The following is a 27,743-nucleotide window of genomic DNA, read 5'->3' as shown; positions in this document are numbered from 1 at the left end:
GAAAGCGTATATTTCGTCTTGACGTTCTTCAGCAGGAATTTAATCACCATGCTTTCTTGATTTTGGTAAAGACAACTTTGTATTTTTTTTATTACTAATACACTCAGTTGCAATCAATCAGTTGCAATCAATCATCTCCGGCAGTTTCGGGCAACCCCCACCGCTGGTGGAACGGAAGTGTTGTGGAGTGGATGGGATGAAATTGAAGAAAAAGAGAGATTTTTTTCCACCACACTTCGTCCTGATTTGTTGGGGAAGAAAAATCGTATCCGCCGGCATGCTGCTGATGCTTCAAGCTCGTGGTCCCTACTGGGGCCGCGCTCAAGGGGCAAGGGGTGATGGCTGCGCTCGTGGAAGATGCTGGCCGAGAAGAGCGCGCACGACCGGCCGCAAGGACACTGCAATTCACCGGGCATGCACGGTGGAGAGCAACCAGGCCGAAGTGGGCTGCTGGACGATGGGACGCACGCACTGACGCACGGCAAAGTGGGTTGGGCGGGGACGCGGGGTTCAGTTTGTGCGCCAGTGCTAGACGGCGACAGCCCCTACGCTTGCGACGCGCGCCATGCCACACACTATCTGTAGGGGCTGTCGCGATAGTTGTAGACCACGACAGCCCCTACGTTGCGATGCACGCACGTTGTTGTGGTAGTGTTTGGGATGCAGCACCTCGACCTTGGCTATATATTCCCACGCATCCGGTGGTTCATCGATCGATCACACACTCGGCCTCGTTCATCCATCTCCTCCCCGGTCCAGGGGAGCATATCATGGCGGCGCTCGCTTCGCTTCCTCGTCGTCCTCCTCGGCGTGGCATTGGCGTGGCGCCGCTGCTCCTCTCCTATGCAGGTATAATGCCGCATGGCGCAGAAAGACTGCCTCTGTTAATATTGGTTATATTAGGCGACCCCTAATGTTTCAATAATCTTGTTATACGCTGCGGATGCTTCCGAGCTGGGCGTGACCCGGCCTCGGTGGTGCCGCTGCTCAAGCAGAACGGCATCACCATGGTCAGGATATTACGACGCCAACTCAACGGTGCTCAATGCCCTGGCCAAAACCGGAATCAAGGTGACGGTGATGGTACCCAACGAGAACCTGGCGGCCGCGGCCGCGGACCGGTCGTACGCCCTTCGGTGGTTGCGGCAGCACTCGTTGCTAGCCTCTCATTAGTATCTGAACTACCGGTTAGTCTTCGAGAAGTTCTTTTGACCTCCCTTAGTACCAGGTGACCACCCGGTACTAAAGGTCACAAATTAGTACTAATGTACCTGAGGGTCTTTAGTACCGAATAGAGATTTCACCTGGTACTAAATCGCAACCTCCCCTCACATGTCAACCCCCCTTCTTTCTCACCCATGCAACCCTCTTCCCACACTTATCCGCTCATCCCCTAGTCCTCTCACCCGCGCCTCTCTCTCTTCTTCTCCCCACCGAATCCCCTCTCCCTCCCCCAATTGAATCCCCTCCCTCTCCCCTACACAAATCCTATCCCCGCCCATCTCCCATCGCCACCGCTCGCCCCTCACCTCTTACATGTGACGAGGAGCGGCGGCGGGACAAGGAGTGGCGGAGGCAAGAAGGGAGGGCGCGGCGAGGCGGCGAAGCGTCGGCCGGGCATGGCGGAACAAGGAGCACGTGGATCTTGGAGTAGTGGTCACTTCTCCCTCAGATCTGGTGGCGGCGGCAATCGGCGGGCTGAGAAGCGGCGGCGACGGCGGCAACCGGCGGTGGTGGATGAGATGTGCAAGTACGTCGTCTCTCTCTTCGGTGCGGAGCTCAGGTGCTGTGCAGCCGGGGTTCCGGCGCTCGGGGAGATAGCGCGGGGTGCGGCTAGGGCTCCGGCACTCTGGCGCACGGCGGCGGGGTGCGGCTGGAGCTCCGGTCGACGGATTTTTTTTATTTTTTAATACCTCTTTATTACCGAAATAAATGGGATTTGAATCCGGTAGTGAATGCGTATTCACCAGCGGTGGGCGTACTACCCGCCACGCAGATCCACGGCATGGCTGTGGGGAACGAGGTGTTCAACTCAAGGCCAGACTTGACGCAACAGCTCTTCCAACGTGCAGGCAGCGTTGGCGCAGCTGGGCCTGGCCTACGCCGTGAAGGTGACTTCGCCGGTCGGGTTCTCCGCGGTCACGGATTCGTCCTCACCGTCCGAGGCCAGGTTTCGGGATGACATCCGGTCGGTGATAAAACACACGATCCAGCTCCTGCAGCAAACCGGGGTCATGTTTAGTTACTCCCAAATTCCAAACTTTGGCACTATGCAAAAAGAAGATTCCCCATCACATCAAACTTGCGGTATATGCATGGAGTACTAAATGTAGACGAAATCAAAAACTAATTGCACAGTTTTGTTTTACTTTGCGAGATGAATCTTTTAAGTCTAATTAATCAATGTTTGGACAATAATTCACATATACAAACGAAATGCTACAGTTGCGCATTTATGATAAAATACCAACTTTGGCACTTCCAAATTGGGAACTAAACAAGGCCCGGATCGTACCTCGCGATGAACCCCTACCCGTTCTTCGCGTATGCCGAGGAGCCACAGAATCTCCCCCTCAACTACGCGCTTGGGAACTACAAGCCTGGCGTGGTGGACACGAACACCGACCTCGTCTACCACAGCATCCTGCACGCGATGATGGACACGCCACGTACTATACCGTCGAAAACTTGACGAGACAGCCCGACAACATGTGAGGCTCACTCCAAAATCCCAACTTTGGCACTATGCAAAAAGAAGATTCCCCATCACATCAAACTTGCAGTACATGCATGGAGTACTGAATGTAGACGGAATCAAAAACTAATTGCACAGTTTTGTTGTACTTTATGAGACGAATCTTTTGAGCCTAATTAGTCAATATTTGGACAATAATTCATAAATACAAACGAAACACTATAGTGTTACTACAGTAATTTTGACACCCCAAAGTTGAGCGAGGCCTGAGTTGAAACGTCAAATATATCAATCGATTCTCTCCACAACAAATCTAGCCAACCTCTTTAATCCGTGCAGCCCCTGCTCGTTTTTCTAGGGTTGTTTGATACTTAAATGTTAAACTTTAGCAGTATGACATCAAATATTCATATACTAATTAGGAGGACTAAACCTGAGCTAATTATAAAACTAATTGCAGAACCTCTAGTCTAATTCGCGAGACGAATTTATCCAATCATGGACTAATTAGGCTTAATAGATTCGTCTCGGACTAATTAGGCTTAATAGATTCGTCTCGCGAATTAGACTTCATCTGTGCAATTAGTTTTGTAATTATCATATGTTTAATACTCCTAATTAGCATCCAAACATCCGATGTGACAGGTGCTAAACTTTAGCAGGGGTATCCAAACGGGGTCTACGTTCTTCCCAGTTTTCCATCTAATGGCATACTCCTGTCCCTAAATAACTGTCGCTTTTGATTTCCATGCCGCAAGTTTGATTGGCTTTATAGAAAATACGTGCACCATTTGTATCTTCAAATAAATTTATTAAAAACTAGATTCAAATATCTATCTAATGATATTAATTTTGTATCATAAATATTAATATTTTTTTATATATATTTAGTCAAAGTTGTTTCTCGGGAAGCGAAAACGATAATTATTTAGGGACGGAGGGAGTAAAGTACATGAATGACCGAAGTTGATGATCTGATTTCCAGGCGGACGATGGGGAGCGGCTCGAATAACGGTCATGTCGAAACGAAATGGACTGAGACTTGGTGGTCATCAACTACGTCATCACCCGAGTGCGGTCCGGCAAGACGGGCACTCCGCGCTGCCCCGACGCCGACATGGACGTGTACATCCTCGCCCTCTTTAACGAAGAACCAGAAGGGCGACGGGCCAGACGACGCCGAGCGATACTTCGGCCTGTTCCACCCGAACATGACGAACACTAGTACAATGAGAGCCTGCAGTGACGCAGACCCTCAAAGAGCAGTGGCGGGCAAAGCGACGTCGGCCACTGCAGGCACGGCGCGGAGCACTGTAGCATCTAGCAGTGGCAGTCGCAGTGACGCAAGCACGGCTACAGGACCTGGAGCAGGCGGCAGGCATCAGTGGCGGCTGGCGGCCATAGGCTCCGTTGGTTTCCGCTTATAAGCGGTTTATCAGAAACTACTGCATGTATAGCTCCACATCAGTTATATTTGTATATATATATACTTGCCTCTTGTTTAAAATTGGTGTTATTAATTTGTACCTTCATTGTTCACAGAGATAGGAAACTGCGTGCCTCCATCGAGGGCCTGAACTGAAAAGACAACAGAACAGCCTGATGTAAACGAAATGTAGAAATAAACATATATACATACTGTGCTTTTCTAAAAAAAAAACAAGTTTATGGTCTACTATATGATACTTGAAAAATAAAGCCCCGACGCATGCGAAGAGCTGTTGGTTTTCAATCACATTCCTACTTGACGTGGGCTACTTTAACCAAGTCTTGCTCTCTCGACGAGAAAGCGAGTTTCATGTTATATATTTCCATTGATAACCCCAAATGTAACATTACATATTATGGATCACTAGAATAAAGAAGTTTTTACCACATATGAGTTGTACATGTCTCTTGTTCTCATTTGATCTATAGATCAAAATATGTCATATCATAGGGTCCAAATTGGCTTAGGCGAACTGACATACTTGGTCAGGTGGCCAACATATTTTTCCTGACCTTGCTCTAGTACAAAACGCCCCTTTAGTGACGGGCAAAAAGCGCTTGCAAATAGCAAAATTAGTACTAATATTTTCAATATAAAAATGATGCTGTGAGATTTATCATAAAACCATCTATCATAATATGTAACTCTTTCTATTTAAAATAATTTATTTTAACATATATTATTGATTAAAATAGAGAATTTTTGACTTTGACCAAACCCATAAACGCTTACATTTATGAACGGATGAAGTACCAAATAATAATTTATGGTGCTCAGCGACCCACTTTCTTATTTGCACAATTAAACATTACAATAGTACATGAACCGGCATGTACTGCTGGAATTCTTGCGGATTAAATGCAAAGCTAGTTGCTATGTAAAAGAAGCTTCTGTATTTTGTTCAAAATTTATATGATATAAATTCATAGAATAAATATTTGTTGCAAATTTCAATAGACCAAAATGGAGCAACATTTTTTTCTGGGCTTAGAACTTCTAAGCCCAGAAAAAAAAACCGTTGCGCTAAGGCCACAATGCTTGACCCAATTTGAAGGCATTAACCATTAAGGCCCAACCCATCAGAAAAATAAGCTAAATAAATTATGTTAGCAAAATTGTAATTGTACATTATGCCTTCAAACTATTACGACAATGTTTCGCTGAAAATTATGAAAAATTCTGCTGGATGAGGAGTAAAGCGTTGCTTCATTCTGTAAAATTTCAAGATGGATATATAATGTATGAATGGAGGAAAGCAAATTGAGGAATAATGATCATTCTAAAAATTTCTACAGCTACAAGACTACTGGGCTCTAGCAAAATTTTTCCTTTTAATACATGCAGATGATCCAACAGACAAATGCAAGAGCCAATAATCAAGATAAATCAATGGACTCATGACCCCACAAGATTGTGACTTTAGAGCCAGACGTCCCAAGAACACCAAAGTAGAGTTCTGATTACAAATTGGGAATGACTCCACAACAATCGATTGTTTTCTGGTTGTTGTACCGGTCAATTTTTCTAGCCAATGATGTTGGGCCACGTGGCCAGTGCATTAGGCAGGGTAAAAAAATGATTCGGGTGTTAAGCTGGCCAAAATCAGTCGATTTTTGTATCAGGCTAAGGCTAACAGAAAAAAAACGAGTGAAAACGAACTATGTAACAACCCAAACCAAACCATGTGTGCTGCTTGGATTTCCCTGATCGACTAAAAAACTTGATGCCGTCAGTTAATTTTTTGAGCCAATAGAATGAGGCCACATTGCATTTGCAGTTACCAAAATTTAAGTGACCAAGAAGATAAAAACCAGTCGATTTTTCCTACTCACTGGCACGGGAGAATCGGCTGAGAATCTGGACACAGATCACTCGGAAAAAAGGACTCCGATCATCTACAAATCAGAAGGCCATTTCTAATAGAAAATTACAAAGTGCTATGGTATAGGACATGATATGAATTTAGAAAACATATATAAAATGATTCTGTAGGAGTCGAAAAAGTCTGACCACAAAGTCTTTTGAAGGTACTCGTAGAAGTTAGGTTGCTAGGTTGCTTAGTGTATTTGTAAGGTGGGTGTGTATGCTTGTACGTGAGTGTATGCTATACCCCACGTTAACTAAACCAAGAAAAGGAAAGAGGCCCATTAACAATAAAATCAAACGTGCTCTGATCCCAACTCTGCGTGCGTGTAGTGCGTGTTGGGGCAGGCCGAATATATTTTTTTCTTAAAGTGGCGGCCGTGCATAATTGACTCGTGCATGGTTTTCAGTTTCCACTGTGTAACTAAAATAATGACAAAAGAGTCAAGTGGGCGCGTCGCCCAACCGCCGCCGTCGTCCTCCGCGATCAGGTGCTCCGCACTCCGCCATGGGGTCTGGGGCCGCGGCCACCACGGTTTCAAGCAAGTAGCAATTGTGCCGTGGCGAACAAAAAGTAAGCAGCTCTCCCCACTGCCGCTGGCGATGCTTGCCGGCCGCTATGCCGCCGCCGCCGCCGCCGCCCTCGCGCTGCTGCTGCTGCTGCGACCGGCGACCGCCGCGGCCCCAAATTGCGACGCCTCCACCACCTACACGGCCAACAGCACGTTCCAGGCGAACCTGGACCGCCTCGCCGCGGTGCTCCCGGTCAACGCCTCCGCCTCGCCGGCGGGCTTCGCCACCGTCACCGTCGGCGTGACGCCCGAGCAGGCCAACGGTCTGGCGCTCTGCCGCGGCGACACGAACGCGTCCACCTGCGCCGCCTGCGTCACGGCGGCGTTCCAGGAAGCGAAGCAGACCTGCCCCTTCGACAAGGGCGCCAGCATCCTCCGGGACGCCTGCAACCTCCAATTTGCCGGCAGGCAGTTTCTCGATTTTCTCCGACCGGACCAGTGGATCGTCCAGGAGCTGGTGTAATGTGTTATCGGCTCCGGAAAAATTCCTACTTTTCTGCATCGATTTCTCCCAGATTGAGAGGCGCTTCTTACAAATTTGTGAACTTTTTGCCAGTCCTGGTATCGACACGGCCGTGGCGAGCGTCAACGCCTCGGATGCCTGGTTCAGCGCCGCCGTCACGGGGATCTTCACCGCCATAATCAACAGCGCGGTGGCGGCGACCAACTCGACGAGGAAGTACTTCACCACGGCGGAGATGGCCTTCAACCCCAAGATCTACGGGCTGGCGCAGTGCGCGCCGGACCTGACGCCGGACCAGTGCCGGGGTTGCCTTGGGTACATCCAGTCGGAAATCATGGCGCGGCACATGGACGGTCGGCCCCAGAGCAACGTAGGTGCGGTGGTGTGGTGCTTGCTGAGGTACAACGTGTTGTCGCCGATCTACGAGGGCCGGGCGATGCTGCAGCTTGCCGCACCGCCGGAACCACCACCGGTGGCCACGCCTTCACCTGCTACTCCAGAATCTGGAGCAGGTAGTAGTACACTCAATTCTTGTTTTCCTCTAAACAAAGCAACATTTCTTTCATTTATCATTTTGCCGTGTGGCGAAATAGGTCCTCTTAACTCTCAAATGCTGTCAAAAGTTACCGAACTGTACAATCCTTAGTTCCTCACAATTTACCGAACACTTCAAGGATGTACTGCTTGAAATTCATGTTTGGGTGTATGCAGGGAGGAAAGGGATTACAGCTGGAGTCTCGGTGGGCATCGCCGGCTTTGTTGTGTTAATGTTGATTCTTTCAGTCTTTTTCTTCCTTCGCTTCAGGCGAAGGATTAAGGCGACAAAGAAGGATCATCGTGAGTAGCAATCTGGTCACGATCCTGATTTGATTTTTTTTTCTTTCCTTACAAAATTCTTGTCATATGGCACCAGCACTGAAGAAAATAGGGAACCCGCAATGCACGGTCTTCGATTTGATGACGTTGCAAGAGGCGACTGAACACTTGTCGGAAAAGAATAAGCTTGGAGAAGGTGGTTTCGGTACTGTATACAAGGTAAGAATTGAGAGAGGACTCGACGGGAAAACAAATTACGGTACATCGTGCCTTCTGAAGGATAATCTGTTTCTATTGTAGGGGATACTCTCTGATGGTGAAGAGATAGCAGTCAAGACACTTTTAGGAAGAACCGGGCATGCATTGCATCAGCTACACAATGAGATCCAGGTACTGGCAAAGCTTCAGCACAAGAACCTTGTTAGATTACTGGGGTATTGCTTGCATCAGAATGATACACTGCTCGTATATGAATACATCAAGAACGGGAGCCTCGACAGCATTCTATTCGGTACTTTCCTCCCCATTCACCTCTTCAGTTACATAACCCAGAGTTCTCTGGTCACAAGTCACTGTAAATAAAAATTGCCACTGCTTTGCTTTTCATGAGTCCCTAGGGGTAAGTTTTAAGCTCTATGCAGAATGCCCTCGATTACATAGCGAGACTGATGATAAACATCATTGATTACTCAAAGTATGCATAAAAAACAAAGAATAATCACTAAAGTTGGCTGCACATTGCAGTGTCATATGAAAATTCGGTTACAGATCTTTGCAAAAATAAAAATAAAAAGGGTTACAATTATATAATACTGCAGAGACAGTGTGCATTCCTTTCTTATCCTTTTCAGGGGTCAATATGATAGTAGGGTGTTATGCTGTATTGAATACTGTACTGTCTGTATTTACCTTTGAGCAAACTCCTAATATAAGCGGAAAATTGGATGACAATAGATAAGACTACGGGAAATGCACTTCACTGGGAGCAACAGTACAACATCATTCTTGGAATTGCCAAGGGGATATTGTATCTCCATGAGGACTCGAGCACGAGGATCATCCACCGAGACCTGAAGGCGAACAACATTCTTCTCGACGACGACATGGAACCGAAGATCGCAGACTTTGGGCTGGCTAGGCTGCTAGGAGAAGGTCACACCCTTACTCAGACAGCCAGAGTGGTCGGGACATTGTAAGCCAAGCTCGTTCTCATGAACGGCCATGGCACGCCGCACAGAACGCGTGTCTTTCCAAACCAAGATAACTGACTTTCCCTTTCCTCCCATCCTCTGCAGCGGCTACATGGCACCGGAGTACGCGATGCACGGGCTCGTGTCGCCCAAGGTTGACATCTTCAGCTTTGGCGTGTTGGTCCTTGAGATCGTGACGAGGAGAAGCAACTGCGGCTCCGACGATTACAGCGCCGTGAACCTCCTGAGCGATGTAAGTGCCGGCCGGTCCGGGTTCGTTCAATCTGCATCTCCTTTTCAGCGAAGAATTAACCTGGTACATGGTACTGGATGACCCACTTCTATCAGGTCTGGGCTCACTGGACGAAAGGGTCGATATCGCAGATGCTGGACCAGTCGCTGGTTGGATACGGTCGAATTCAGGCGCTGCGATGCATCCACGTCGGTCTGCTGTGCGTCCAGGTGGACCCTGACGACAGGCCCGACATATCGGCCGTCGTGTTCATGTTGACTAGGGATGGCATGGAGCTCCAGCCGCCGGAGCAGCCTGCGTTCTTCTTCGCGAGAGGATCGCCTTCGGCTTCACGATCGGATGGGCAAAGCAGCTATGTATATGACCGGTCTAGTTCAATTTTGGAACAGGACATTTCTGTGAATGGGCTTACAGTAACAGAGCCGTACCCTAGATAGGTCCTAAGTTTGTGAATACTGAGCCCCTGAAAAATGGATTAACCAATTTGGTAAAATTTGTCATATTCCTCTGGTACAAAGTTAATGTTTTACGTGGTAAATGATAAAGTGCATCATATTTGTGATTTTTCAAATTGAGCATGTAAAAATTGTTTTGTTTCATAAGATTTACCCGGAAAAAATCAACTAAAATCCATTCAAATATGTACTTAGGAATCCGTTAACTAAACTTTGTTCAGACATCAGATTTCAGTCGACTAAACTCTAGGTGTGACCACTGACTAAGTACCCTACATTAGAAGGTTGGCAGTGAGCAGATAAGAGGGGGCAGGACAGGTGTAGTGAAGTTCAGTTGCTGGAGGAGCCGAGCAGCGAAGATCCATCAAAATCTAAATAAAGGATACTAATTTTATGATCTCAAAATAAGTAAATTTGTTTTTTCAGAAATGATTTCATAGCTGTAAATTTTGTTGGAATTTGCGAATTTTTTAGATTACGGATAAAAAACATCCGGCCTTCCTCATTCACAAGTGAATGATTACAGCCCCTACAACGTTTAAATTGGTACTCAGACCACCTCACATTCTAAAGCATAGACAAGATATATCACTTCATCAGGCCATATGGACTGAAAACAAACTAAAATTGAAGCCTGTTGCTGAATTTCCATCCGAAGTTGTTGAAGATCTCCATGACCGTTCTCCAACTTGCGGCAGTTGTCCTTCAAAGTATTTTTCTCCTCCCCTTTAGATAGTAGCGACCGACATCTTGTCCAGTATGTCGCTCTGAAGATGACCTGCATAAAGGAGTTAGGATTGGTTCTTTTGAACACCATCTCATTTCTATTCAACCAAATAGTCTAACAAAGCACAGAAGTACCCATAAGGATTTGTTTTCTAATCTTTGATGAGAAACCTCTAATCCAAGATCCTAACAAATTATATTGAATGTACGAAGGGCCACTCTTTTTGATCAAGGGCTCAAAGACACATATGGGCCTTGCGCATTTTGTGACACACCTATACAGATACAGACACACGGACCACTCAAGTCGTTCTTCTGGTGCTATCAACTGAAAATTGTTCCTTGGAAAAGGAAAAAGGCAAAGAAAATTGTTCCGGTTAACCCTGTAGCGACACTGTCGAATCGGTTGCGTTGGCAACGCCCTTCCTGGTGACGAACGCCGGCTTGGATGGGGCCTGGAGGGCCACCGTGTCGCTGCCGAGCATCATGACGACCGACGACATCACCGGCCGGACCGCCGGGTCTCCCTGCACGCAGAGCAACCCAATATGGATGCACCGCAGCATGTCGCCCTCCGGGAAGCCGCCGTTCATGGACGGGTCTACCAACTCCATCACCGTCCTGGCCTCCCAATGCTCCCATACCTGCACGGTGGCTTGTACCCATGAGCCAAGCTCGCGGCAACACAGTCGTGATTCAGATGTTCAGGTTTCACTTACAGTGTTCAAGAGATCTCCGGACTGTTTGGAATTGTAGCTGTCGTTGTTGTTCCTCCCCGTGACGATCTCCAGCACCATGACGCCGAAGCTGAAGGCGTCCGACTTCACCGAGTAGTTCCCCCGCATGACGTACTCCGGCGCCATGTACCCACTGAAAAAAACGAGAAACCAAGCAAAATTTCAGTGACCTTTGCCTCGACATTCGAGAGAGACAAGTAAGATGTGTCTTGGTCTATTTATGATGGGTGATTGATTGGGTGATTTGAAACTTTCCGGTTAAGTCAATATTTCATATGTGCATGTTTATGCTAACGACTAACCAGATGTGTTGTGTTGAGTGCGTTGTGTTGTGGTGTGTGTGTAAAACATATGTTGTGTGTTGTGTCTCTTGGCTTGTGATGTGCAGGTGTAGGATGCGATGTGGCGGTCGAAGGCATGAGGTGAAGGTCAAGCGAAATGTTTATGCCAATGTGCTAGGCCTGTGAAGGATGGACACGAGTAGGCTTGGACCGAGGGATCCGAGGAGTAATAGGCGATCCACATGGTGCACAGAAAAGCAAGAGTACATTGGGATGAATACGGCGTCGGTCGAGTCAAGCAGGATGATCGGTCGAGTCAAGCGAAATGGAGGCAAGTCGAGTAGGCAACCTGGGAGCGGGAGCGAAAGATTTGGAGGTGTCAAAGGCTTAGCGGAGGCTGAACACACGTTGACATCGGTGAGTCACGCCTTGCGGGATGTGCAAGAGGGTTTGACCTAAAAACTGCGGGCAAGTCCAGTGCGGCCAGATGGTGTTAAGTCGGAGAACACGTGGCACCATCGTGAAGCTAGCGTTGAGCGAAGCGAAGTCGTGGAGGTGTCGGGTCCGTCCAATGTACCAACAAAAAGTTGGACAATTTTACCCCCGTGAGGTATTTGGGTTGTATGTTTCATGTAAGGGCATTTTGATTATTTACCACACATCTTTTGGATTGTTTGGTGGTGGTCTTCTCATTTTTTTAAACCTTCGGTAGGGGAGAGAGAGGGAGAGAGATAAGGGATTTTTGATTTGATATTTTTGCCATCCTAACTTTGATTGTGCTTAAGAGTGGTCTGTAACCGAACATGACGGAGTAATCCAAAGATCAATTTTGTGTTATCTTGTTCATTCTCTTCGAATCTGAAATCTATCTTTTTCAAGATTTTCGGAGGTATTTTTGAGGGATTTTTCATTCTTCGCGATTCGCTTCAAATCCCGTGATATTTGTTGGGGCTTTTGTTGGTAGGATCCTTGTGAGCAACTTTGGTATGATCCCCTCAAATCCATCACAAATTCAGCGTGAATTTTAGTTTTCCCCAAACCGGTCGTTTTGAAGGGCGTTCGGTTTTCTCCAAAATCTGAGATGAATTCATGAGCTTTTTGAGATATTTTTCGTGGATCTATTAGCGAGGTGCTTCCATGGCTCAAGTTTTGTTTCGATCCATAATCGCACTTGTGCTTTTTATTTGTGAAAACGTTGCATACTACGGGGATAAATGATTAGGCAATCATTACAAGTTCTTTAGTTCATTTAAGTTCTGAATGGTTAGCCGGCTGTAGTTTTTGATGATCCTGTAGCAAATCAAGTTTTGTTTAGTCAATCAGCTTGTGCTTTGAGTTCCAGCAGTAGAGCAGTTTAGCAGTAACAGTAGAGTAACTCTACTTGCTACTTTTATAGGTTCTTTGCCGGTATGCATGCTTGTAGTAGTGCAGCTTTATATCTCGATTTGATCCGGTAGCTTCTTGTATCCTGTGAGTTAATCGCTGCAATCATTAGTTAATCTCTGTCACCTTGTTTAACTACTTGTTCAGTAATTTGTTACTTGCTAATCATGTCTAGTATTTAATTAATTATCTTTGCATGCTTAGTGAGTGAGGCTTTAATAGTGACTCGGCTTATTCCCTTAAGCAAGTTTTTCGGTGCCTCGTTTTGCATTTGCTTCCGCCATACTTTGAGCTTTTCTAATCGTTTTTAGAGTTAGCTTGTCACGAGTTGACTTATGTCATCTTATGATTAGAAGCGAGGTGTGTTTAGGGTGCCAATCGAATATAGATCTTATTTTTTGAAATAATTTTTTTTAGGGTGCCAATCGAATATAGATCTTATTTTTTGAAATAATTTTTTAAAGGTTCTCATTCATCCTGTGGTCGCCCAACCCGATCCGTCAACATAAACTGAACCTGAACAGAATCAGAAACAGAGTTCCGGGGTACTTACTAGGTGCCGACGAAGCTTTTCGTGACGGCCTGCGTCTGGTCGTGGCTGAAGATCCTGGCGAGGCCGAAGTCGGAGATCCTTGGGTTCATGTTCGCGTCGAGCAGGATGTTGCTGGCCTTGAGGTCACGGTGGACGACCTTGAGCTGCGAGTCCTCGTGGAGGTACTGCAGGCCCCGAGCGATGCCGTTGATGATCCTGTACCTCTGCTCCCAGTCCAGCTGATTCTCGGCACCGAAGAGGACGATGTCGAGGCTCCGGTTGGGGACGTACTCGTAGACGAGCAGCCGCTCCTGCTGCTCCAGGCAGACTCCGACGAGCCTGACCAGGTTCTTGTGCTTCAGCTTGGCCACCAGCGCCAGCTCGTTCTTCAGCTGCTCCAAGCCCTGCGTCGAGCTGCTCGACAGCCGCTTCACCGCTACCTCTTCGCCGTCTGGGAGGACGCCCTGAACAATCAGAACAACTCCCGTCAAAAAAAAAAAAATCAGAACAACGTGAGCCACGATTCTTCAGTTCAGAAATCGACAGGCCATGCTTGATTAATTGCGTGTTTGGTAGTAGTACCTTGTACACTGCGCCAAACCCGCCCTCGCCAAGCTTGTTGCTGTCGTCGAAATCCCCTGTCGCGGCTCGCAGGGTGGACAACTCGATCATCATGGAGTCCACCATTTCGCCGTCCTCTGCTTCATCAGCGGAATACTTGGGATCTGTTCAAGTAAAAATAGGACAATTAGATCTTCCTGGTCGCTCGAAGAAGCTGGGAAACTGGAGAATTTTATCAGGAACATACATGGCTTCTTCCCTTCTGCCATTGATCTCCGCTGCCGCCGCCTCCAGAAACAGAGGCAGATGGCAAGGTTCAAGGCTGCTAGAACAGGCAGCAGAACAGCAGGAACAAGCACCGGCAAACTGTACTTTCTTCCCTTTAGCTCAACTCCTCCGCCCAGCGGCGACGGCTGAACCGTTGGCTGCACAGGCGGCGCCGGCGCCGGCGCTGGCGCGGCGGGGAACGGTGACGCGAGCTGCACCATCGCCGGTCCACGGAAGAAGGGCTTGCTGTCGTACCTGAAGCTGCAATTGATCCAGAGGATCCTGCCTCCAACAGCGTTCTCGAAATCCCCCATGTACTCCGCAACTATCCCGGCGAGGCAGCGCCGGCACTGCGCCGGCGTCTGGTCCGGCGTGCACTGCGCCACGGCGTACACCGTGGGGACCTCCTGGTCGAACCCGGCCTCCCCGGTGGCGAACCGCCGCGTGGAGTTGAGCGCGGCGCGGTCGGCGGTGGCGTTGATGAGGGCGGCCACGGCGCGGTTGAACTGGGCCGGGTTCGCCGTGACATTCGTAGGTATCGCGTACCAGGCTAACTGGCCCGACAGGTCGGCGTCGGCGGCGGAGAGGACGCTCGTGTTGGAGTAGCGGAGCATGCAGGGGTCGTAGTAGATTGTGGCGTCCTTGTTGTAGGAGCAGTCGTTGGGCAGGTCGTGGAAGGCCTGCGCGAGGCAGGCGAAGCAGTTGCTGGCGTTGACGTCGCCGCGGCACAGCCCCGCGGCCCAGACCCGGTCCCGGCCGGCGCCGGCGGCGGCCGTGGCGAAAAGGTTGCTCGGGGACGTGGAGGCTTTCCCCGGCAGCGTGGCGGCGAGGAGGTTGAGGTTGGCCTGGTACCTGCTGTTGGCCCTGAAGTTGTCCGTGCCGCAGAACGGCCACGGGTAGCTTGCGGCGCCGGGGAGGAGGGCGATGGCGACGACGGCGGCGATGACGGTGAGGAGGTGGTGGTGGAGACCCATCGTGCACGCGGTGGGGAAGGAGCGGGTTCCGAAACGAATCAGCATATGTAGACGCGGGTAAACTAGATAGCGCACTGCCGCGCCACCGCCGCACGCGGCAATGCTACCCACTGACAGCAGCAACTGGCAATGCCAAGTTGCATGCCCAATCGCCCATCTGTTTTGCCTGCCTGATAGAAAGTGCAAGCTATTTTTTTTAAAGCATCAGCTGCCCTTTTGTGGCTTTGTGCTTTAATCACTCCACACAGTTGGAAAACCGGGGATAACATAATCATGTGCTTTCTAATTTAAAGATTACAATTCATTCAGTACCGTACTGTACCACTGTATTATTTTTTTAAGAATCAGTACGAGAACTACCGATTATATTAAAAAGAAAATAAAAGCTCAGATTGATCAATACAATAAAATGAAAAAACAACAACCTAACATTAAGCATCTCAACAAACACACCCCACCACTTACCACAAACATCAAGCCAATACTCTAAATAGTGCACACCTCTCAGTCCTCTAAAACTCCACAACTCAATATCATCATTGACCACCGCTTGACTGTTATATCCGTCACTAGGTGGAAACTCACCTCAAACAGAATCTAGGGCACTTGGAGTCAACCGGTCAACCGTGGTGTCAGCATCACTCAAGATTAGGTTGGGTCAACTGTGGAAGGAAAGTAAGTCGCGGAAGGTGGCTTGGATCTTCCTTCGCCGTGCGTCGTTCGTTTCTCGCCGTCATCCCCACAGGAAAACAATTGGCACCTAATAAATTGTGGCAACTTGGCGCACGAGGTTTGTCAAGACATGGAGAAAACGTGACGCAACAATTGGCACCAAACGGCAGATGCATCGTCTGGTCCTCATGGATAATATGTGACGCGACAACTGAGTAATTTATCGTTATGGAGGAGAGTAGCATAAGGGAGACCAACGACATTGACTCGCCGAGAGTCGTCGTCTCATCTGGAGAGTTGAGTGCCCATTAACATTGAGATAGCGACACCCGACATGCGTTCCCACTCAAACGCGACGAGACAGAACTCGTACTTGCAATGGCATTCAAAGACTCAGCTGTTGTAAAACGCACCTTTAGTCCCGGTTCGTGTAAAACACACCTTTAGTCTTGGTTAGCAATAGTTCCGATTAGTAAAGGTCATAGATTCCGAAAATCCAACCGAAACTAATTATTCAAAATAAAAAGGAGTCCTTTAGTCCCGAGTCATTCACCCGAGACTAAAGACCCCCTTTAGTCCTAGGGCCACCACGCAGGCGCATGCTTACCTTATTTAGTACTTAAGACTTTTCATTTAAATTATATTCCATATTAATTCTAATTGTTGCTTCACATATATATACACGTATACATCCTTAACGTATACTACTCACACATGTATGCTCGTATTGTACGCAAGTCATATATATATTTTATGATAGTACTATATATATAATATATATACAATTCTTAGTATATTATACACATCAAAGTAGTATTTATACAATTACTATATATACAATAATTTGTCCTCTTCATTCTTAGGATCCTCTCGTCGTGGTGTTGCTTAGTTCGTCTATTGAATGTTCGTCGTAATAAAATTCTCCCGCGGAATCACCTCGTCCACCAGAAATCCTATGAGACCTTCTTGGATTGCCGAAATCCTCTCCTTCTCCAAGAGTTTTTCTTGAATCCGCAACATCTGTAATTCGGAAATATGTGAATGTTACGCGAACAATTAAATATAAGGAGCTAGAAAACAATTAATTATTAATAGTTTTATTTTACGTACATGTATATTTTCCGACGATATCACCTTGTCATGCACAAAATTATTCATGTGCTCACAGATGTAGTATCCACATAAATTATTGCCTTATTCCTGTCTCAAGCACTTTAGTGGGAAAAAAACAAGTTATGAAATATTCGTGTTATAGAATGTACAAAATGTGCAAATTTCATACGTACCGGGAACGTTGTATTGAATTAAGTTTTTCTTTGAATTCACCACGGTGAGTATTATAGAATTGTTTCCATGCGCTACGAATTAAAATAATGAATGATACAGTGTTAGGTGAAAATTTAGAAAATAAACTTTTGCATAGAGATAAAGGTCCAGAATTATTACAAGTTTAGAATGTCTTGAATGTCTTTGTACTCCGCCGGTGGTTTCCTTAATGAATTCTTGCTTTTATCAATCATAATTACTAGGAGAATTCAGTGGAAACTGCATACAGAAATGTTCATATTAGAACTAACTATCAATAATTAATAGGTAAGGAAAAGGAAAATAAAAATAGACAATACCCACACTTACTTAAAGTTGTATGACAGTAGTATGTATTCCTTGTAATTTTGTTGCTCCAAGTAATTGTATATTACGTCCAATGTAGGTTTTGCTTGATCCCGTATCTGATCTTGGTTAACGAGCGATGGATCCATGAAGCCAACGTTGAAGTACGATTCTCTATGGCACATCTGAATTAGCATTCTACATAAAATGGAAGACAAAGTTAGTAGGACGACGTACACACACAAAATAATGATCTGAGCTAAAATTTACATCTTGATAACCAAACACAGAACTCAGGTGCTGATAAGAGAGATGTCAAGGGCATCATGATGGTACACTTCATATATATCCTTGAATTGCAACCAAAGGAGTTTCTCACTTTCGCTGAAAAAATCAATCGGTTTAACACGAAGAGCGAACATGAGCCTTTCCTTGGCCGATGAGCCTTTCCTTGGCCGACTGCTCCATGTATCATTGATGGAATTCATACATCTTCGTAGAGTGCTTCCGTGCCAATTCAGGGTTTACTAGAGGCTTACCTACCTCAAAGGGCCATTTAGGTACAACCTTTTCTGGAGCTGGCGGTTCAGCTTGCCCTAGAACTTTAGCAAGCGACAGACCTATATCTTCTATAAATGTAATGACTTGGATTTGTTGTTCTAAGGGCATTGCTGCTATAGCTTGAGCGTCTAATTTAACATGCAAACTTTCCAAAAAAATTGTAGCAATGACCAAATTCTATTTCTTACACCTACAATATATTTACAAACTAATCATACAAACTAAAATAATGGTACAAAATAGCAAAATGTTCGCCATCCAAACCATCTCTGCACATGACTCAATCTTCTACGAGAGCCACCTCTACTCCTCCAATACCAGAGAATAGCGTAAGTACATTCATGCCATGTGCAGACACTATTCTCTGGTATTGGAGGAGCGGAGGAACCAGCTCTTTAGAATATTCCTCTAATACCAGAGAATGGAGAGCCACCTCCGCTCCTGCAATACCAGAGAATAGTGTAAGGATATTCATGCTATGTGCAGATACTGTTCTCTGGGATTGGAGGAGCAGAGGTGGTACATCCATTGCCGGTCCATCTGCTTCGTATTACATGAAAAATGAACACAGTGCTTCGTATTAGATAAAGAACTTGATCAATATTAGGTAGGGAAAAAATAGAGTGAATGCGTTTATAATATTTAGTTCTTGCAATAAACATGAGATAAATAAATTATTGGTCAAAGAAATATAATTATTGTTAAATTATAGTGACATGAAAAATTGTAGCAAGGATCAACTTCTATTTGTTACCCTTACAATTTATTTACTTTAATTTTATTGCAATGAGTAAATATTAAAAATATATTTACTCTATTTTTTCCCATACCTAATATTGATCAAGTTCTTTACCTGATACGAATCATATATAACAAGCAAGCTATCCATCAAATTCTAGCTCAAAAATATGTATAAATACAAATTCTCTCCATTCTCCTTCATTCTAAAAAACTCATTTTTCTCTATCTCTAAAGCATAAAACAAAGCATAATAACAATAAATGAAGGAAGGATGGAGTAGCTAACCTTTACAATACTTTGGATGAGTGAAATTCCCACGGAAATAAGGAAAAAAATCGGGCAACACCTCCATAAGGTTGCTTGCTCGCCTTGGAGAGGAGGAGGAAGAAGCTCTCGGTCTGTGGAGTGGCTCGGGCTCGGGGAGGAAGAAGCAAGGGAAATTTATAGGCGAGGAGTTTTTTGTCCCGTTGCAAATTCCAACCGGGACAAAAGCCCCCACTGTCGGTGCCAAATTTTTTACCGTGACAACTGGGACTAGGGGGGTGGGTAGTTTTAGTCCCAGTTGGTCTTTACAACCGGGACTAAAGCTCCTCCCGTCGGTGGCTTTCGGTGGCTCATTTTTGACCTGGGATTAGTCCCGGGTCTAAAGTAAATCGGGACAAAAAGGGTTAGATGGAAGGTGAATTCTCTACCGTGACTAATTAGCAACTTCGTACAAGGTTCTCCTGAATTAAAAAAATGAAACTCTATCGGGTATACATGATTACCAAGGCAAACACTATGACACTTGCATTAGAGTGAAGGAATTTCATTTCATCCTATAACCGACCAATAAAATTAAATGTTATGGTTATGCTAGGAGACATCAAATGAACTATGCATTGGAGGGGTTGTTTCGTTTTAGCGTAGGAAGAAATTAAGTCATCACTGTTTGAATTGATTGCGTGTATAGTTCACGTAATTAAGCATGCGGAAAATAATTTAAATGAGGATCAGTTTGCATATACACAGCACACAAGTACGTAGCAGTAATCTCACGCACTATTTTGAGGAAACGAGGAAACAGGAGGGGAGTTCCCCTGCTAATTATATATATATATATATATATATATATATATATATATATATATATATATATATATTAGAGTAATCTCATGCACTTGTGCATCTATGTACTTATGATCAATATTCGTTTGGATGCGAACGTCATAACGTGTGGGTTCAGTAAGTTCGTTGACCTTCTAGATCTTAGATTTTCTGGTTCACAACTAGGGGTAGCTAATTTACGATCACCCGGTAAAAGCAAAACTAGCAGTCGATTTCCAACACACTATTTTTTTCCCCTTTCATGAACCTGTGCCACCAGCAACACCTGCCATCTACACGTGCTCCACCTGACCGAAAATCCTAGAAATTATACCAAATAAATTGTTAGAAAAATTTGTAAGAAAATTTTGGCATAATACTTTTGTAAACAAAAGTTTGTGATTTTTTTTGAAAAACTTTGTAAAAGCTTAAAGGAAAAGGAATAAAAAAATTCAAAAGAAAAATTATGAAAAAAACTGTAGGGAAAAACTTTGGAAGGAAAAATATCGAGAACAAAAATTACAGAAAAAACTTTGAAAAAAGTGAAAAAAACTGAAGGAAAAGTTCGAAAACAAAAATGGAACAAAAAAAAAAGTTCGAGCAGAAATTTGGAAGGAAAAAAATCGAAAGAAAAATTTCTAGAAGACTTGCAAAAAAGGAAAAAAAAGTCGCCCGATGAGCCCTGCCCTGTCCAGCCCGCTCGCCGTAACTTCCTTCCTGGAGTTTGCTGGGGCTGCCGCCGCTCCCTGCAGGGACTCGCTGTGGCCATTGCCGGTCCGGCACAGGCCTAGTATGCCCGTCACCGCTCACGCACCGAGAGCTCGGCGCTCCAACCTGTTTGACGTGGCTCCCTCCCTGGAGCTCGCTAGGGCCGCCTGCTGCTCCATCTGGGGAGCTTGGCATGGCCGTCACGCTCCGGCGCAGCTCCGGCCCGCCCGACCACCACTCATGCATGGCGTGTGGAGAGCACTTGCAGCATGTGAGCTCTCGACGGCAACCCCAGCCCCGCTCGCAAGCGAGGAGGCTTGCCATACCCTGCTGCTGCCAGGTTGGGCCGGACCCGTGGAGGTCGAGGTTCGCCGCCGGTCGCTCGATCCCTCGTGGAGCAATTTTCAATGGCCCTGGATTGAAGAAGAGATTGAGAGAGGTGGAAAGGAGAAGGGGAACGGATCCGGAGAGAGAAGAGGTGGAAACTGAAAAGTGAAAGCTAGTGGGGCCCGCCATGTGTCTGATCGCGACACATCGACCGTGAGGTCGGAACCCTTCGGTCGCATGTAGATTCAGCTTCGCGTCACAACTATGACTTTTTGTTCCAATCTAGGCTTAGTAGCCGTTTGGATGTCAGAATTGAGCCAAAAATTCGGAATTGGAATTAGATCTGCGCAATTCAGTTGTTTGGATGCTACAGGGAATTGGTATTCGAATTGGGCAACGATTTCAATGGAATTGGAACTGAACCAAACTGATGCTCTCTCAAAACCGAGCCTGAGACCTCCAAATGGATAGATATTCAATTACAGGGGCGTCTCTACGCCTCTTACTGGGAAGTGGATTTTTATTTCGGGCCTTCCATTAAAAGGCTAGCAACGGTAATCTGGTATTGCCTTCAAACTTCCGGTCACTAAATTTAAATTCAAGTTGTCCTATTGTAAAATTTGGAATTTTAAGACAAACAGATATTACAAACCAGACATTCTTAATGCAAAATGGAATATGCTACGTAGATTCTACAAAATTTGAAGAATTATGATATTTTACAGTTGAAGGTGTTCAAATTCTGAATTTAACTCCAATGTTAACCATGGAAGTTATGGAATTTTTAAATTCCAAATTTTCATGTTTTGGTTTTCAAAAAGTGTTTTGGTACTTTGATTGTACATCCCAAAATTTGGTTTGTATCATGGGGCGTAATCGACGAACTTAAATGACAATTGCTACCCCCCACCACAGAAACCAAATAAAAACTTCCATGGTCTTTATCTTGCCACTTCTCATATGGTTATATTTACAAAGTTCAATTTCATGTACTTAACTATATGAAGAACTGAACATGTACATTTGACATAATGTGTGAACTAAAATATGTATAACCATAATACCATAATATGTCATATCCATGTTTTTAGAACTTGCATTTATTTGTGTTCATAATGTATCATATCAGGTATAGGTTGTGGTTGATCGTCTCTCTTCATGGACTGTAAATCGTCGTTAAATCTGTCCATGCCCAGGATGGTGGTTTCATGTCAGGAATCTACATGTCTAAATCCAATATAATTTTCTCTCTTCTTACTAAAGGAAATATGTGCATATCACATTTTAAAATATATGACTTACCAAATAATATAAGTTTCATCTTATACATATAATATATCGTGGTAATATAATGTCGTAGTAGTGCATCTTCTTTGTTTCTGCTCTAGCTTCGCCGTTGCTATTTAAAGTGGAAAAAGCATAGCCGCTCATGACAAATGCAAAGAACCATTGACAAAATTGAAACTATGTAGCAATTTTAAAGATAATATTATATATAGCAATCCAAATGATAAGAAGTAAATGACTGTAGTCTTATTGATTGGCAGTGAAATTTAACATTGACATGCACTACATGAGAAATTTGAGAAAGAAGGGTGTTGCTATGGTGTGTAAAGCTTGCTGGCTTTGCTGGTCTTGGCTCTAGACGCACCCGATTTACAGGTGTTGGGTTTTATTGTCTGGTTCTATAACATAAACGATGAAACTCATTTTTTTCACTAAAGTACATGATCTTATGAATCTATCCCTGTAAGATGTAATAGTACGTGCCCAGTATGCTTATATGGCCTTCAGACTTCTTTGTTTGTTTCTTCAGTTCAGCCATTTGATGGAAGCACGCAGTTTCCGAACTCTGCAGTAAACATACAGCACATAGAGCAAACATTAGTAACATAAGAGCCGATGACATGATGACATGACGTTGGGGCAACTGCTAGGAGAGACGGCCGCCGTAGCAGCGTGAACTCACTCGGTGCCTGGTTGACGATGGAGCCGGCGCCAGAGAAGTCACATGTCCCTGCCGCACGGCCTTTGCGCTGGTAGTAGCTGTTGAACGCGTATGAGGCGTGAGCAACCTTGGTGTCGGGCTGGAAGCACGCCCCTCCGGCCTGGATGGCGCTGCAGTCCGCACCGTTGCTGCAGGCGTAGTCCAGCGCCGTCTGCAACCGTGCGTCCCCAACCGCCGAGTTCGCCACGCACCAGGTCGCCGACGCGTCGCAGGTGCCTAAACATGCCCAAGGGAATCGGGTCAAGTACCCGACGTAACAAGTCTCAAGTAATTACTGCCGCCGGGCAGGCGCTCACCGGCTGGTTGCTGGTTGACGACGGAGGCGGCGCCGTTGAAGTCGCACGACCCGTCTGCCCGGCCCTTGTTTTGGTAGTAGCTGTTGAATGCGTATGAGGCATGCGCGACCTTGGTGTCGGGCTGGAAGCACGAGCCGCCGGGCTGGATGGCGCTGCAGTCCGCGCCGTTTGCGCAGGCGTAGTCCAGCCCTGCCTGAAGCCGCGCGTCTCCAACCGCGGTGTTCGCCACGCACCAAGTCATCGGCTTTACGCCACACGTGTCTGTATATCTCGGTAAACAGTGGAACAAACACACATCTCACATCATGAGCTTGTACGGGAAATGTTTATGCTCGGTATGGATGGATGTTGGTCGAATAATGGATACGAAAAACGTAAATGGACCTTGCACATGGCACTCTTGGTGAAACTATTATGAAAAGAATTATTATTACACTGGATAGTTGAAAATATTAGAAAAAACTAGAATTGATAGGAATTTTTCTGCAGAAAATATAAGCATTTCTGGATTTGATCAAAATTTTCAACTCTGATTAACTATATCTATAAAAATAATTATTTTATGCAAAAGAATTGTATATTATGATACTTGGTTTCATGATGACTCTAGCAATATTATTTTATAATATTAATCTGAACAAATTGTTTACTATATACAGTTAAAGTTAGAAATGTTTGATTTTGAGTAAATTCAAACATACTTATATTTCTTGATAGATGAGGTGTAAAAGATAAAACCATCTGACCTAACTAGGACTAGTCCTAGTAACAATCATAAGATGTTCCTGTCAAAAAATATGACCCTATGATGTTCTCAACATCACATACTTCTTTTTCCAGGGGTCTACATCACATACTTCTTTTTCCAGGGGTCTACATCACATTCAAACTTACAGGATAAGACGCTAAAGCACCTCTCAGAGACATATTCAAAATCAAATTATGCGTCATGTATTATATTAATAAGTTCATACTCCACAATATTGCGGAAACAATATGCAAAAAAAATTGTTGGGAGGTCGTGGTGCTAGGACCTTTTGTAGAGGTTCTCCAACGACTTCTCTAGCGGCTTACCGTTATTCCCAACCAAAGGGGGTGCTCCTCAAGTGCTTCTCCTTAAACAATGGGAGGGAGCCGCACCCAAAAAAGGAGCAAAGCGGGGAGCCACGGAATGGTAGCTTCACCAGGCTCCCTTCCCCCACCACACTCTCTCTTTACATATTTGCCCCTAAAAATAAGGAAAAGCTGCAGGAGAAGCCGTTCTACCAAATATTTTTAGGCACAGCCACAGTCAGCACACTGTTTTTCTAGAGAAGCCACGGCCACAACCAGAGCCAACACATCCACAGCCCTACCAACGGCAGTCGTTGCGGAAAAAATTATTGATAGATTAGTTAGGTAGAAAGTACTCTCTTCTAGGAAAATAAGTTGCCGCCTCCTGCTGCTCTACCCTAGGGCACACCGCTGCTGCCTCCGCTTGGCCCCCTCTCTCTTCGCCTCAAGCAATCTCGCCAGCGGCTAGAGAGAGCAGGGTCCTGTCTCTCTAGTAGTAGTGCTAGCTGTTTGAGTGCTAGGTTTAGAGTTTGAGTCTTCCCATGCTGTATTCTTCGGTCTTGGGATCTTGGTGTTCCCTTCTTCTCTTTCAGGAGGTTGGGCGATGTTGGTTTCACCATGGTGGTTCTGGCAAAGATGGTGACGGCGGAGGCATTCTTCTCAGCAAGATGCCATGGAGAATTTTGTGTCCTGACAGCAATGGCGACGCGGAGACGACGTTGCTGCCGTCGAATAAGGTTCTCTGGCCCCTTCCATGTTTTGTCGTGGCTCGATCCGGTCACGGTGAAGGGCTAGTGATGAGATGGGATCTTCCTCTCTTCCTACTGATGCAGATGTGGCCGATTCTCATTCAAAGAATTAGATCCATCTTGACAATGAATTCTAAGGCAGTGGATCTTGCGGCTTCAACAATGTTTTGCATCTCTCATCGGCGGTTGGAGAGGTAATGGCTTCGATTTGGTTCTTGCTCTTCGACGGCATTAATTGAAGAAGTGATGTTGAAGATGAGTAAAATGCTTTAGATGTTTTCTTTGTATTTTAGCCGGCTTTCAGAGTCTTGATGTAAAGGGTCTGTACTTCTTCAGATTTTAATACAAACCCCTTTCATTCGCAAAAAAAAAAAGACCGGAGGAAATAATTTCTGGTGCATACAGTGGAAGTTTTGGTGACGTCTCGTGGTTAAGGGGTTCACGTTTGCTATCTGTGTATTTTATTAGTTTCTACATTTGCTTTACATAAAAAAATAAGATTTGCACAAATGTTATCTTAGAGGAGACTTGAAACAGTTAGTAGCTGGGAGCGGAGCAGTCTCTCACCTGCTGGTTTCTGGAAGACTACCGAGGCAGCGCCGTTGAAGTCGCACGCGCTGGCTGCCCGGCCCTTGTTTTGGTAGTAGCTGTTGACCGCGTAGGAGGCGTGCGCGAGCTTGGTGTCGGGATCGAAGCACGAACCGCCGGGCTGGATCGCGCTGCAGTCGGCGCCGTGGCCGCACGCGTAGTCCAGCGCCGCCTGCAGCCGCGCGTCGCCGACCGCCGCGTTCGCCACGCACCAGCTTGCCGTCGGTTGTGCTGGTGGCGCACCGCTACCTGTGAAGCTGAAATCGTATACCTTCTGCATGTTTGGGTAGAACAGACCAAAGTTGGACTCGACGTCGTCGGAGCTGCCCTTCCCGTTCTCGTTGAAGAGGGCAAAGATGTACACGTCCATGCCGGCGTCAGGTCGATGCGGGGTGCCCGTCTTGCCGGACAGCACGCGGTTGATGAGGTTATTGTTGTACGCTTGGGCGTTGGCTATCGACGCCGCGCCTTCTGTGTCCAGAAGCTTCCGGCCGCCGCCGTGCTTGATCGTACCTTTATTTGACCACCCGCTCTCCGTATATGTCATGCTCACACCGACATCCTGGCCCGAAGCTTTCATGGTACTCGCAACGGAAGACTGGCCCAAAGCTTCCACGGCGTAGTACGCGGCGTCACGCTGGGCGTCAAGGAGGTTGTAGTACATGAGGCCGGTCTGGTCGTCGAGCACGCCGGGGTTGGAGTTGCCCAGGGCGTAGTCTAGGGAGATTGTGCCTGGTTTTTGAGTGGCATACGCAAAGAAGGGATAGATGTTCATTGTGAGGGAGGAGCCTGTCCGCTGCAGGAAGTCGATCATGGGCTTCATCACCGACTGGGCGATTTCGTCCTTGAACCTGCCTGCGGACGGCGGGAAGGTCGGGTCCTTGAGCGCGTCGAACGCAACCGGCGTGGACACCTTGATGGCGTCATCCAGGCCGAGCTGTACCAGCGCGTCGTGCACGTTGGTCATGGCCGGGACGAGCTTCGAGGTCAAGTCCGGGCTCGAGTCGAACACCTCGTTCCCCACGGCCACGCCGTTGATCTGCGTGGCGGGGTAGTAGGCCTTCACGTTGTTCTGCACCCACTGGAGCGCGTACGATGTGTCCGTGGCGGCGGCTGCGATGTTCTCGTTGGGCATCATCACCATGACCTTGATGCCGGTATTTGCCAGCGACGTGAGCACCGATGGGTTGGCGTCGTATATCCTGACCATGGTGATGCCGTTATCCTTGAGCAGCTTCGACACCTTCGCCGGGTCCGGCAAGTTGCCAGCTACCGCTACCGTCCCGTAGCTCACGCCAACCTCGCTCGCCTCTGCAACGATAATGACACCAAGAAACACAATTGTTAGAGCTCAACTTCACCCTGCATATATCGTTTGCTAAATAAAGTTATTCGGCACGGTTACCTGCTTCGTGGGAGAGGAGGAGGAGCGGCAATGTGGCACCGAGGACGACGACGATGAGGCCGCGAGTAAGCGCCATGCTCGCCTGCGTTGGCAGAGGAGATGGCTGTGCAAGACGAGGAACTCAGGGATGAGGAAAGTACGAAGTGTGCGCGGGAATTTATTGCCGGCGGTCGCGGCACCGTGAGACGGTGCATCAGTACGAATGGGCAACAACTTGCGCTGCCGATTGCTGGACGTCCTTGCGACTGACATGGATAGCTAGGTCAAGTCAACTATGCGCAACTGTGACGCGCTCGAGGCTCTACCACAGGAAACGCTTTTTTTTCTATTATATTACAAAGAAGAATAAGCTTAGACTAGGCAAACAACAAAGAAACAACATCGACCGGTTGGATTGGGACATCAACCCGTGCCGTACCATGCCAACGCACTACTCAAACTCGACTCAACCACACAAAATCAGCCAATTGGATTGGGACATCAACCGAGTCTTTCTCAACTCTGACCGGTCGGATTGGGACATTGACACAAACCTCAACAAAAACTCCTCCCGGTTGGATCGGAACATCGACCCGAGCTTCCACGAACTCTACCCTGTCGGATTGGGATGTCGACATGAGCCACCCCACAACCAATGCCACAAACTAGATCCTCTCTTTTTTTTGGAAGAAAAGGAAAAGG

At 46.4% G+C, this 27,743-nt stretch overlaps 3 protein-coding genes and 1 long non-coding RNA gene across 5 annotated transcripts; 2 read left to right on the top strand and 2 right to left on the bottom strand.

Moving 5' to 3' along the window:
* Positions 1 to 549: 549 nt before the first annotated feature.
* LOC117855579 (uncharacterized) lies at positions 550 to 4,202 on the top strand. The gene is made up of 2 exons (XR_011898149.1): positions 550 to 849; positions 3,681 to 4,202. It is a non-coding gene; the product is annotated as an uncharacterized lncRNA (long non-coding RNA).
* Positions 4,203 to 6,431: 2,229 nt separating this feature from the next.
* LOC117855574 (cysteine-rich receptor-like protein kinase 6) lies at positions 6,432 to 9,879 on the top strand. 2 transcript variants are annotated; one of them, XR_004640522.2, is made up of 8 exons: positions 6,432 to 7,078; positions 7,176 to 7,594; positions 7,794 to 7,919; positions 7,996 to 8,117; positions 8,199 to 8,409; positions 8,853 to 9,050; positions 9,194 to 9,341; positions 9,437 to 9,579. XR_004640522.2 is itself a non-coding variant. In XM_034737957.2 (8 exons), exons 1-8 carry the CDS (start codon positions 6,447 to 6,449, stop codon positions 9,776 to 9,778), a joined length of 2,238 nt encoding a protein of 745 aa, XP_034593848.2. In that variant the 5' UTR covers positions 6,432 to 6,446; the 3' UTR covers positions 9,779 to 9,879. The 2 variants fall into 2 exon arrangements, 1 of the variants encoding a protein (XP_034593848.2); XM_034737957.2 differs by having other exon boundaries at positions 8,853 to 9,090; positions 9,437 to 9,879.
* A 775-nt stretch (positions 9,880 to 10,654) lies between these two features.
* Positions 10,655 to 15,700, bottom strand: LOC117855575 (cysteine-rich receptor-like protein kinase 6). Its single transcript, XM_034737958.2, has 5 exons — positions 14,264 to 15,700; positions 14,038 to 14,180; positions 13,477 to 13,919; positions 11,242 to 11,392; positions 10,655 to 11,166 (listed from the first exon to the last, which is right to left on the bottom strand). The coding sequence occupies exons 1-5, from the start codon at positions 15,300 to 15,302 to the stop codon at positions 10,900 to 10,902; spliced, it is 2,043 nt and encodes a 680-aa protein (XP_034593849.1). The 5' UTR covers positions 15,303 to 15,700; the 3' UTR covers positions 10,655 to 10,899.
* A 6,774-nt stretch (positions 15,701 to 22,474) lies between these two features.
* Positions 22,475 to 27,222, bottom strand: LOC117859291 (glucan endo-1,3-beta-glucosidase). Its single transcript, XM_034742505.2, has 5 exons — positions 27,063 to 27,222; positions 25,637 to 26,968; positions 23,268 to 23,528; positions 22,933 to 23,187; positions 22,475 to 22,815 (listed from the first exon to the last, which is right to left on the bottom strand). The coding sequence occupies exons 1-5, from the start codon at positions 27,136 to 27,138 to the stop codon at positions 22,781 to 22,783; spliced, it is 1,959 nt and encodes a 652-aa protein (XP_034598396.1). The 5' UTR covers positions 27,139 to 27,222; the 3' UTR covers positions 22,475 to 22,780.
* Positions 27,223 to 27,743: the final 521 nt, after the last annotated feature.

This window comes from Setaria viridis, chromosome 5 (assembly GCF_005286985.2).
Source record: "Setaria viridis chromosome 5, Setaria_viridis_v4.0, whole genome shotgun sequence".
NCBI lineage: Eukaryota > Viridiplantae > Streptophyta > Magnoliopsida > Poales > Poaceae > Setaria > Setaria viridis.
The sequence above is the reverse complement of the archived record's forward strand: the minus strand, read 5'-3'. Positions and strand labels throughout refer to the sequence as shown.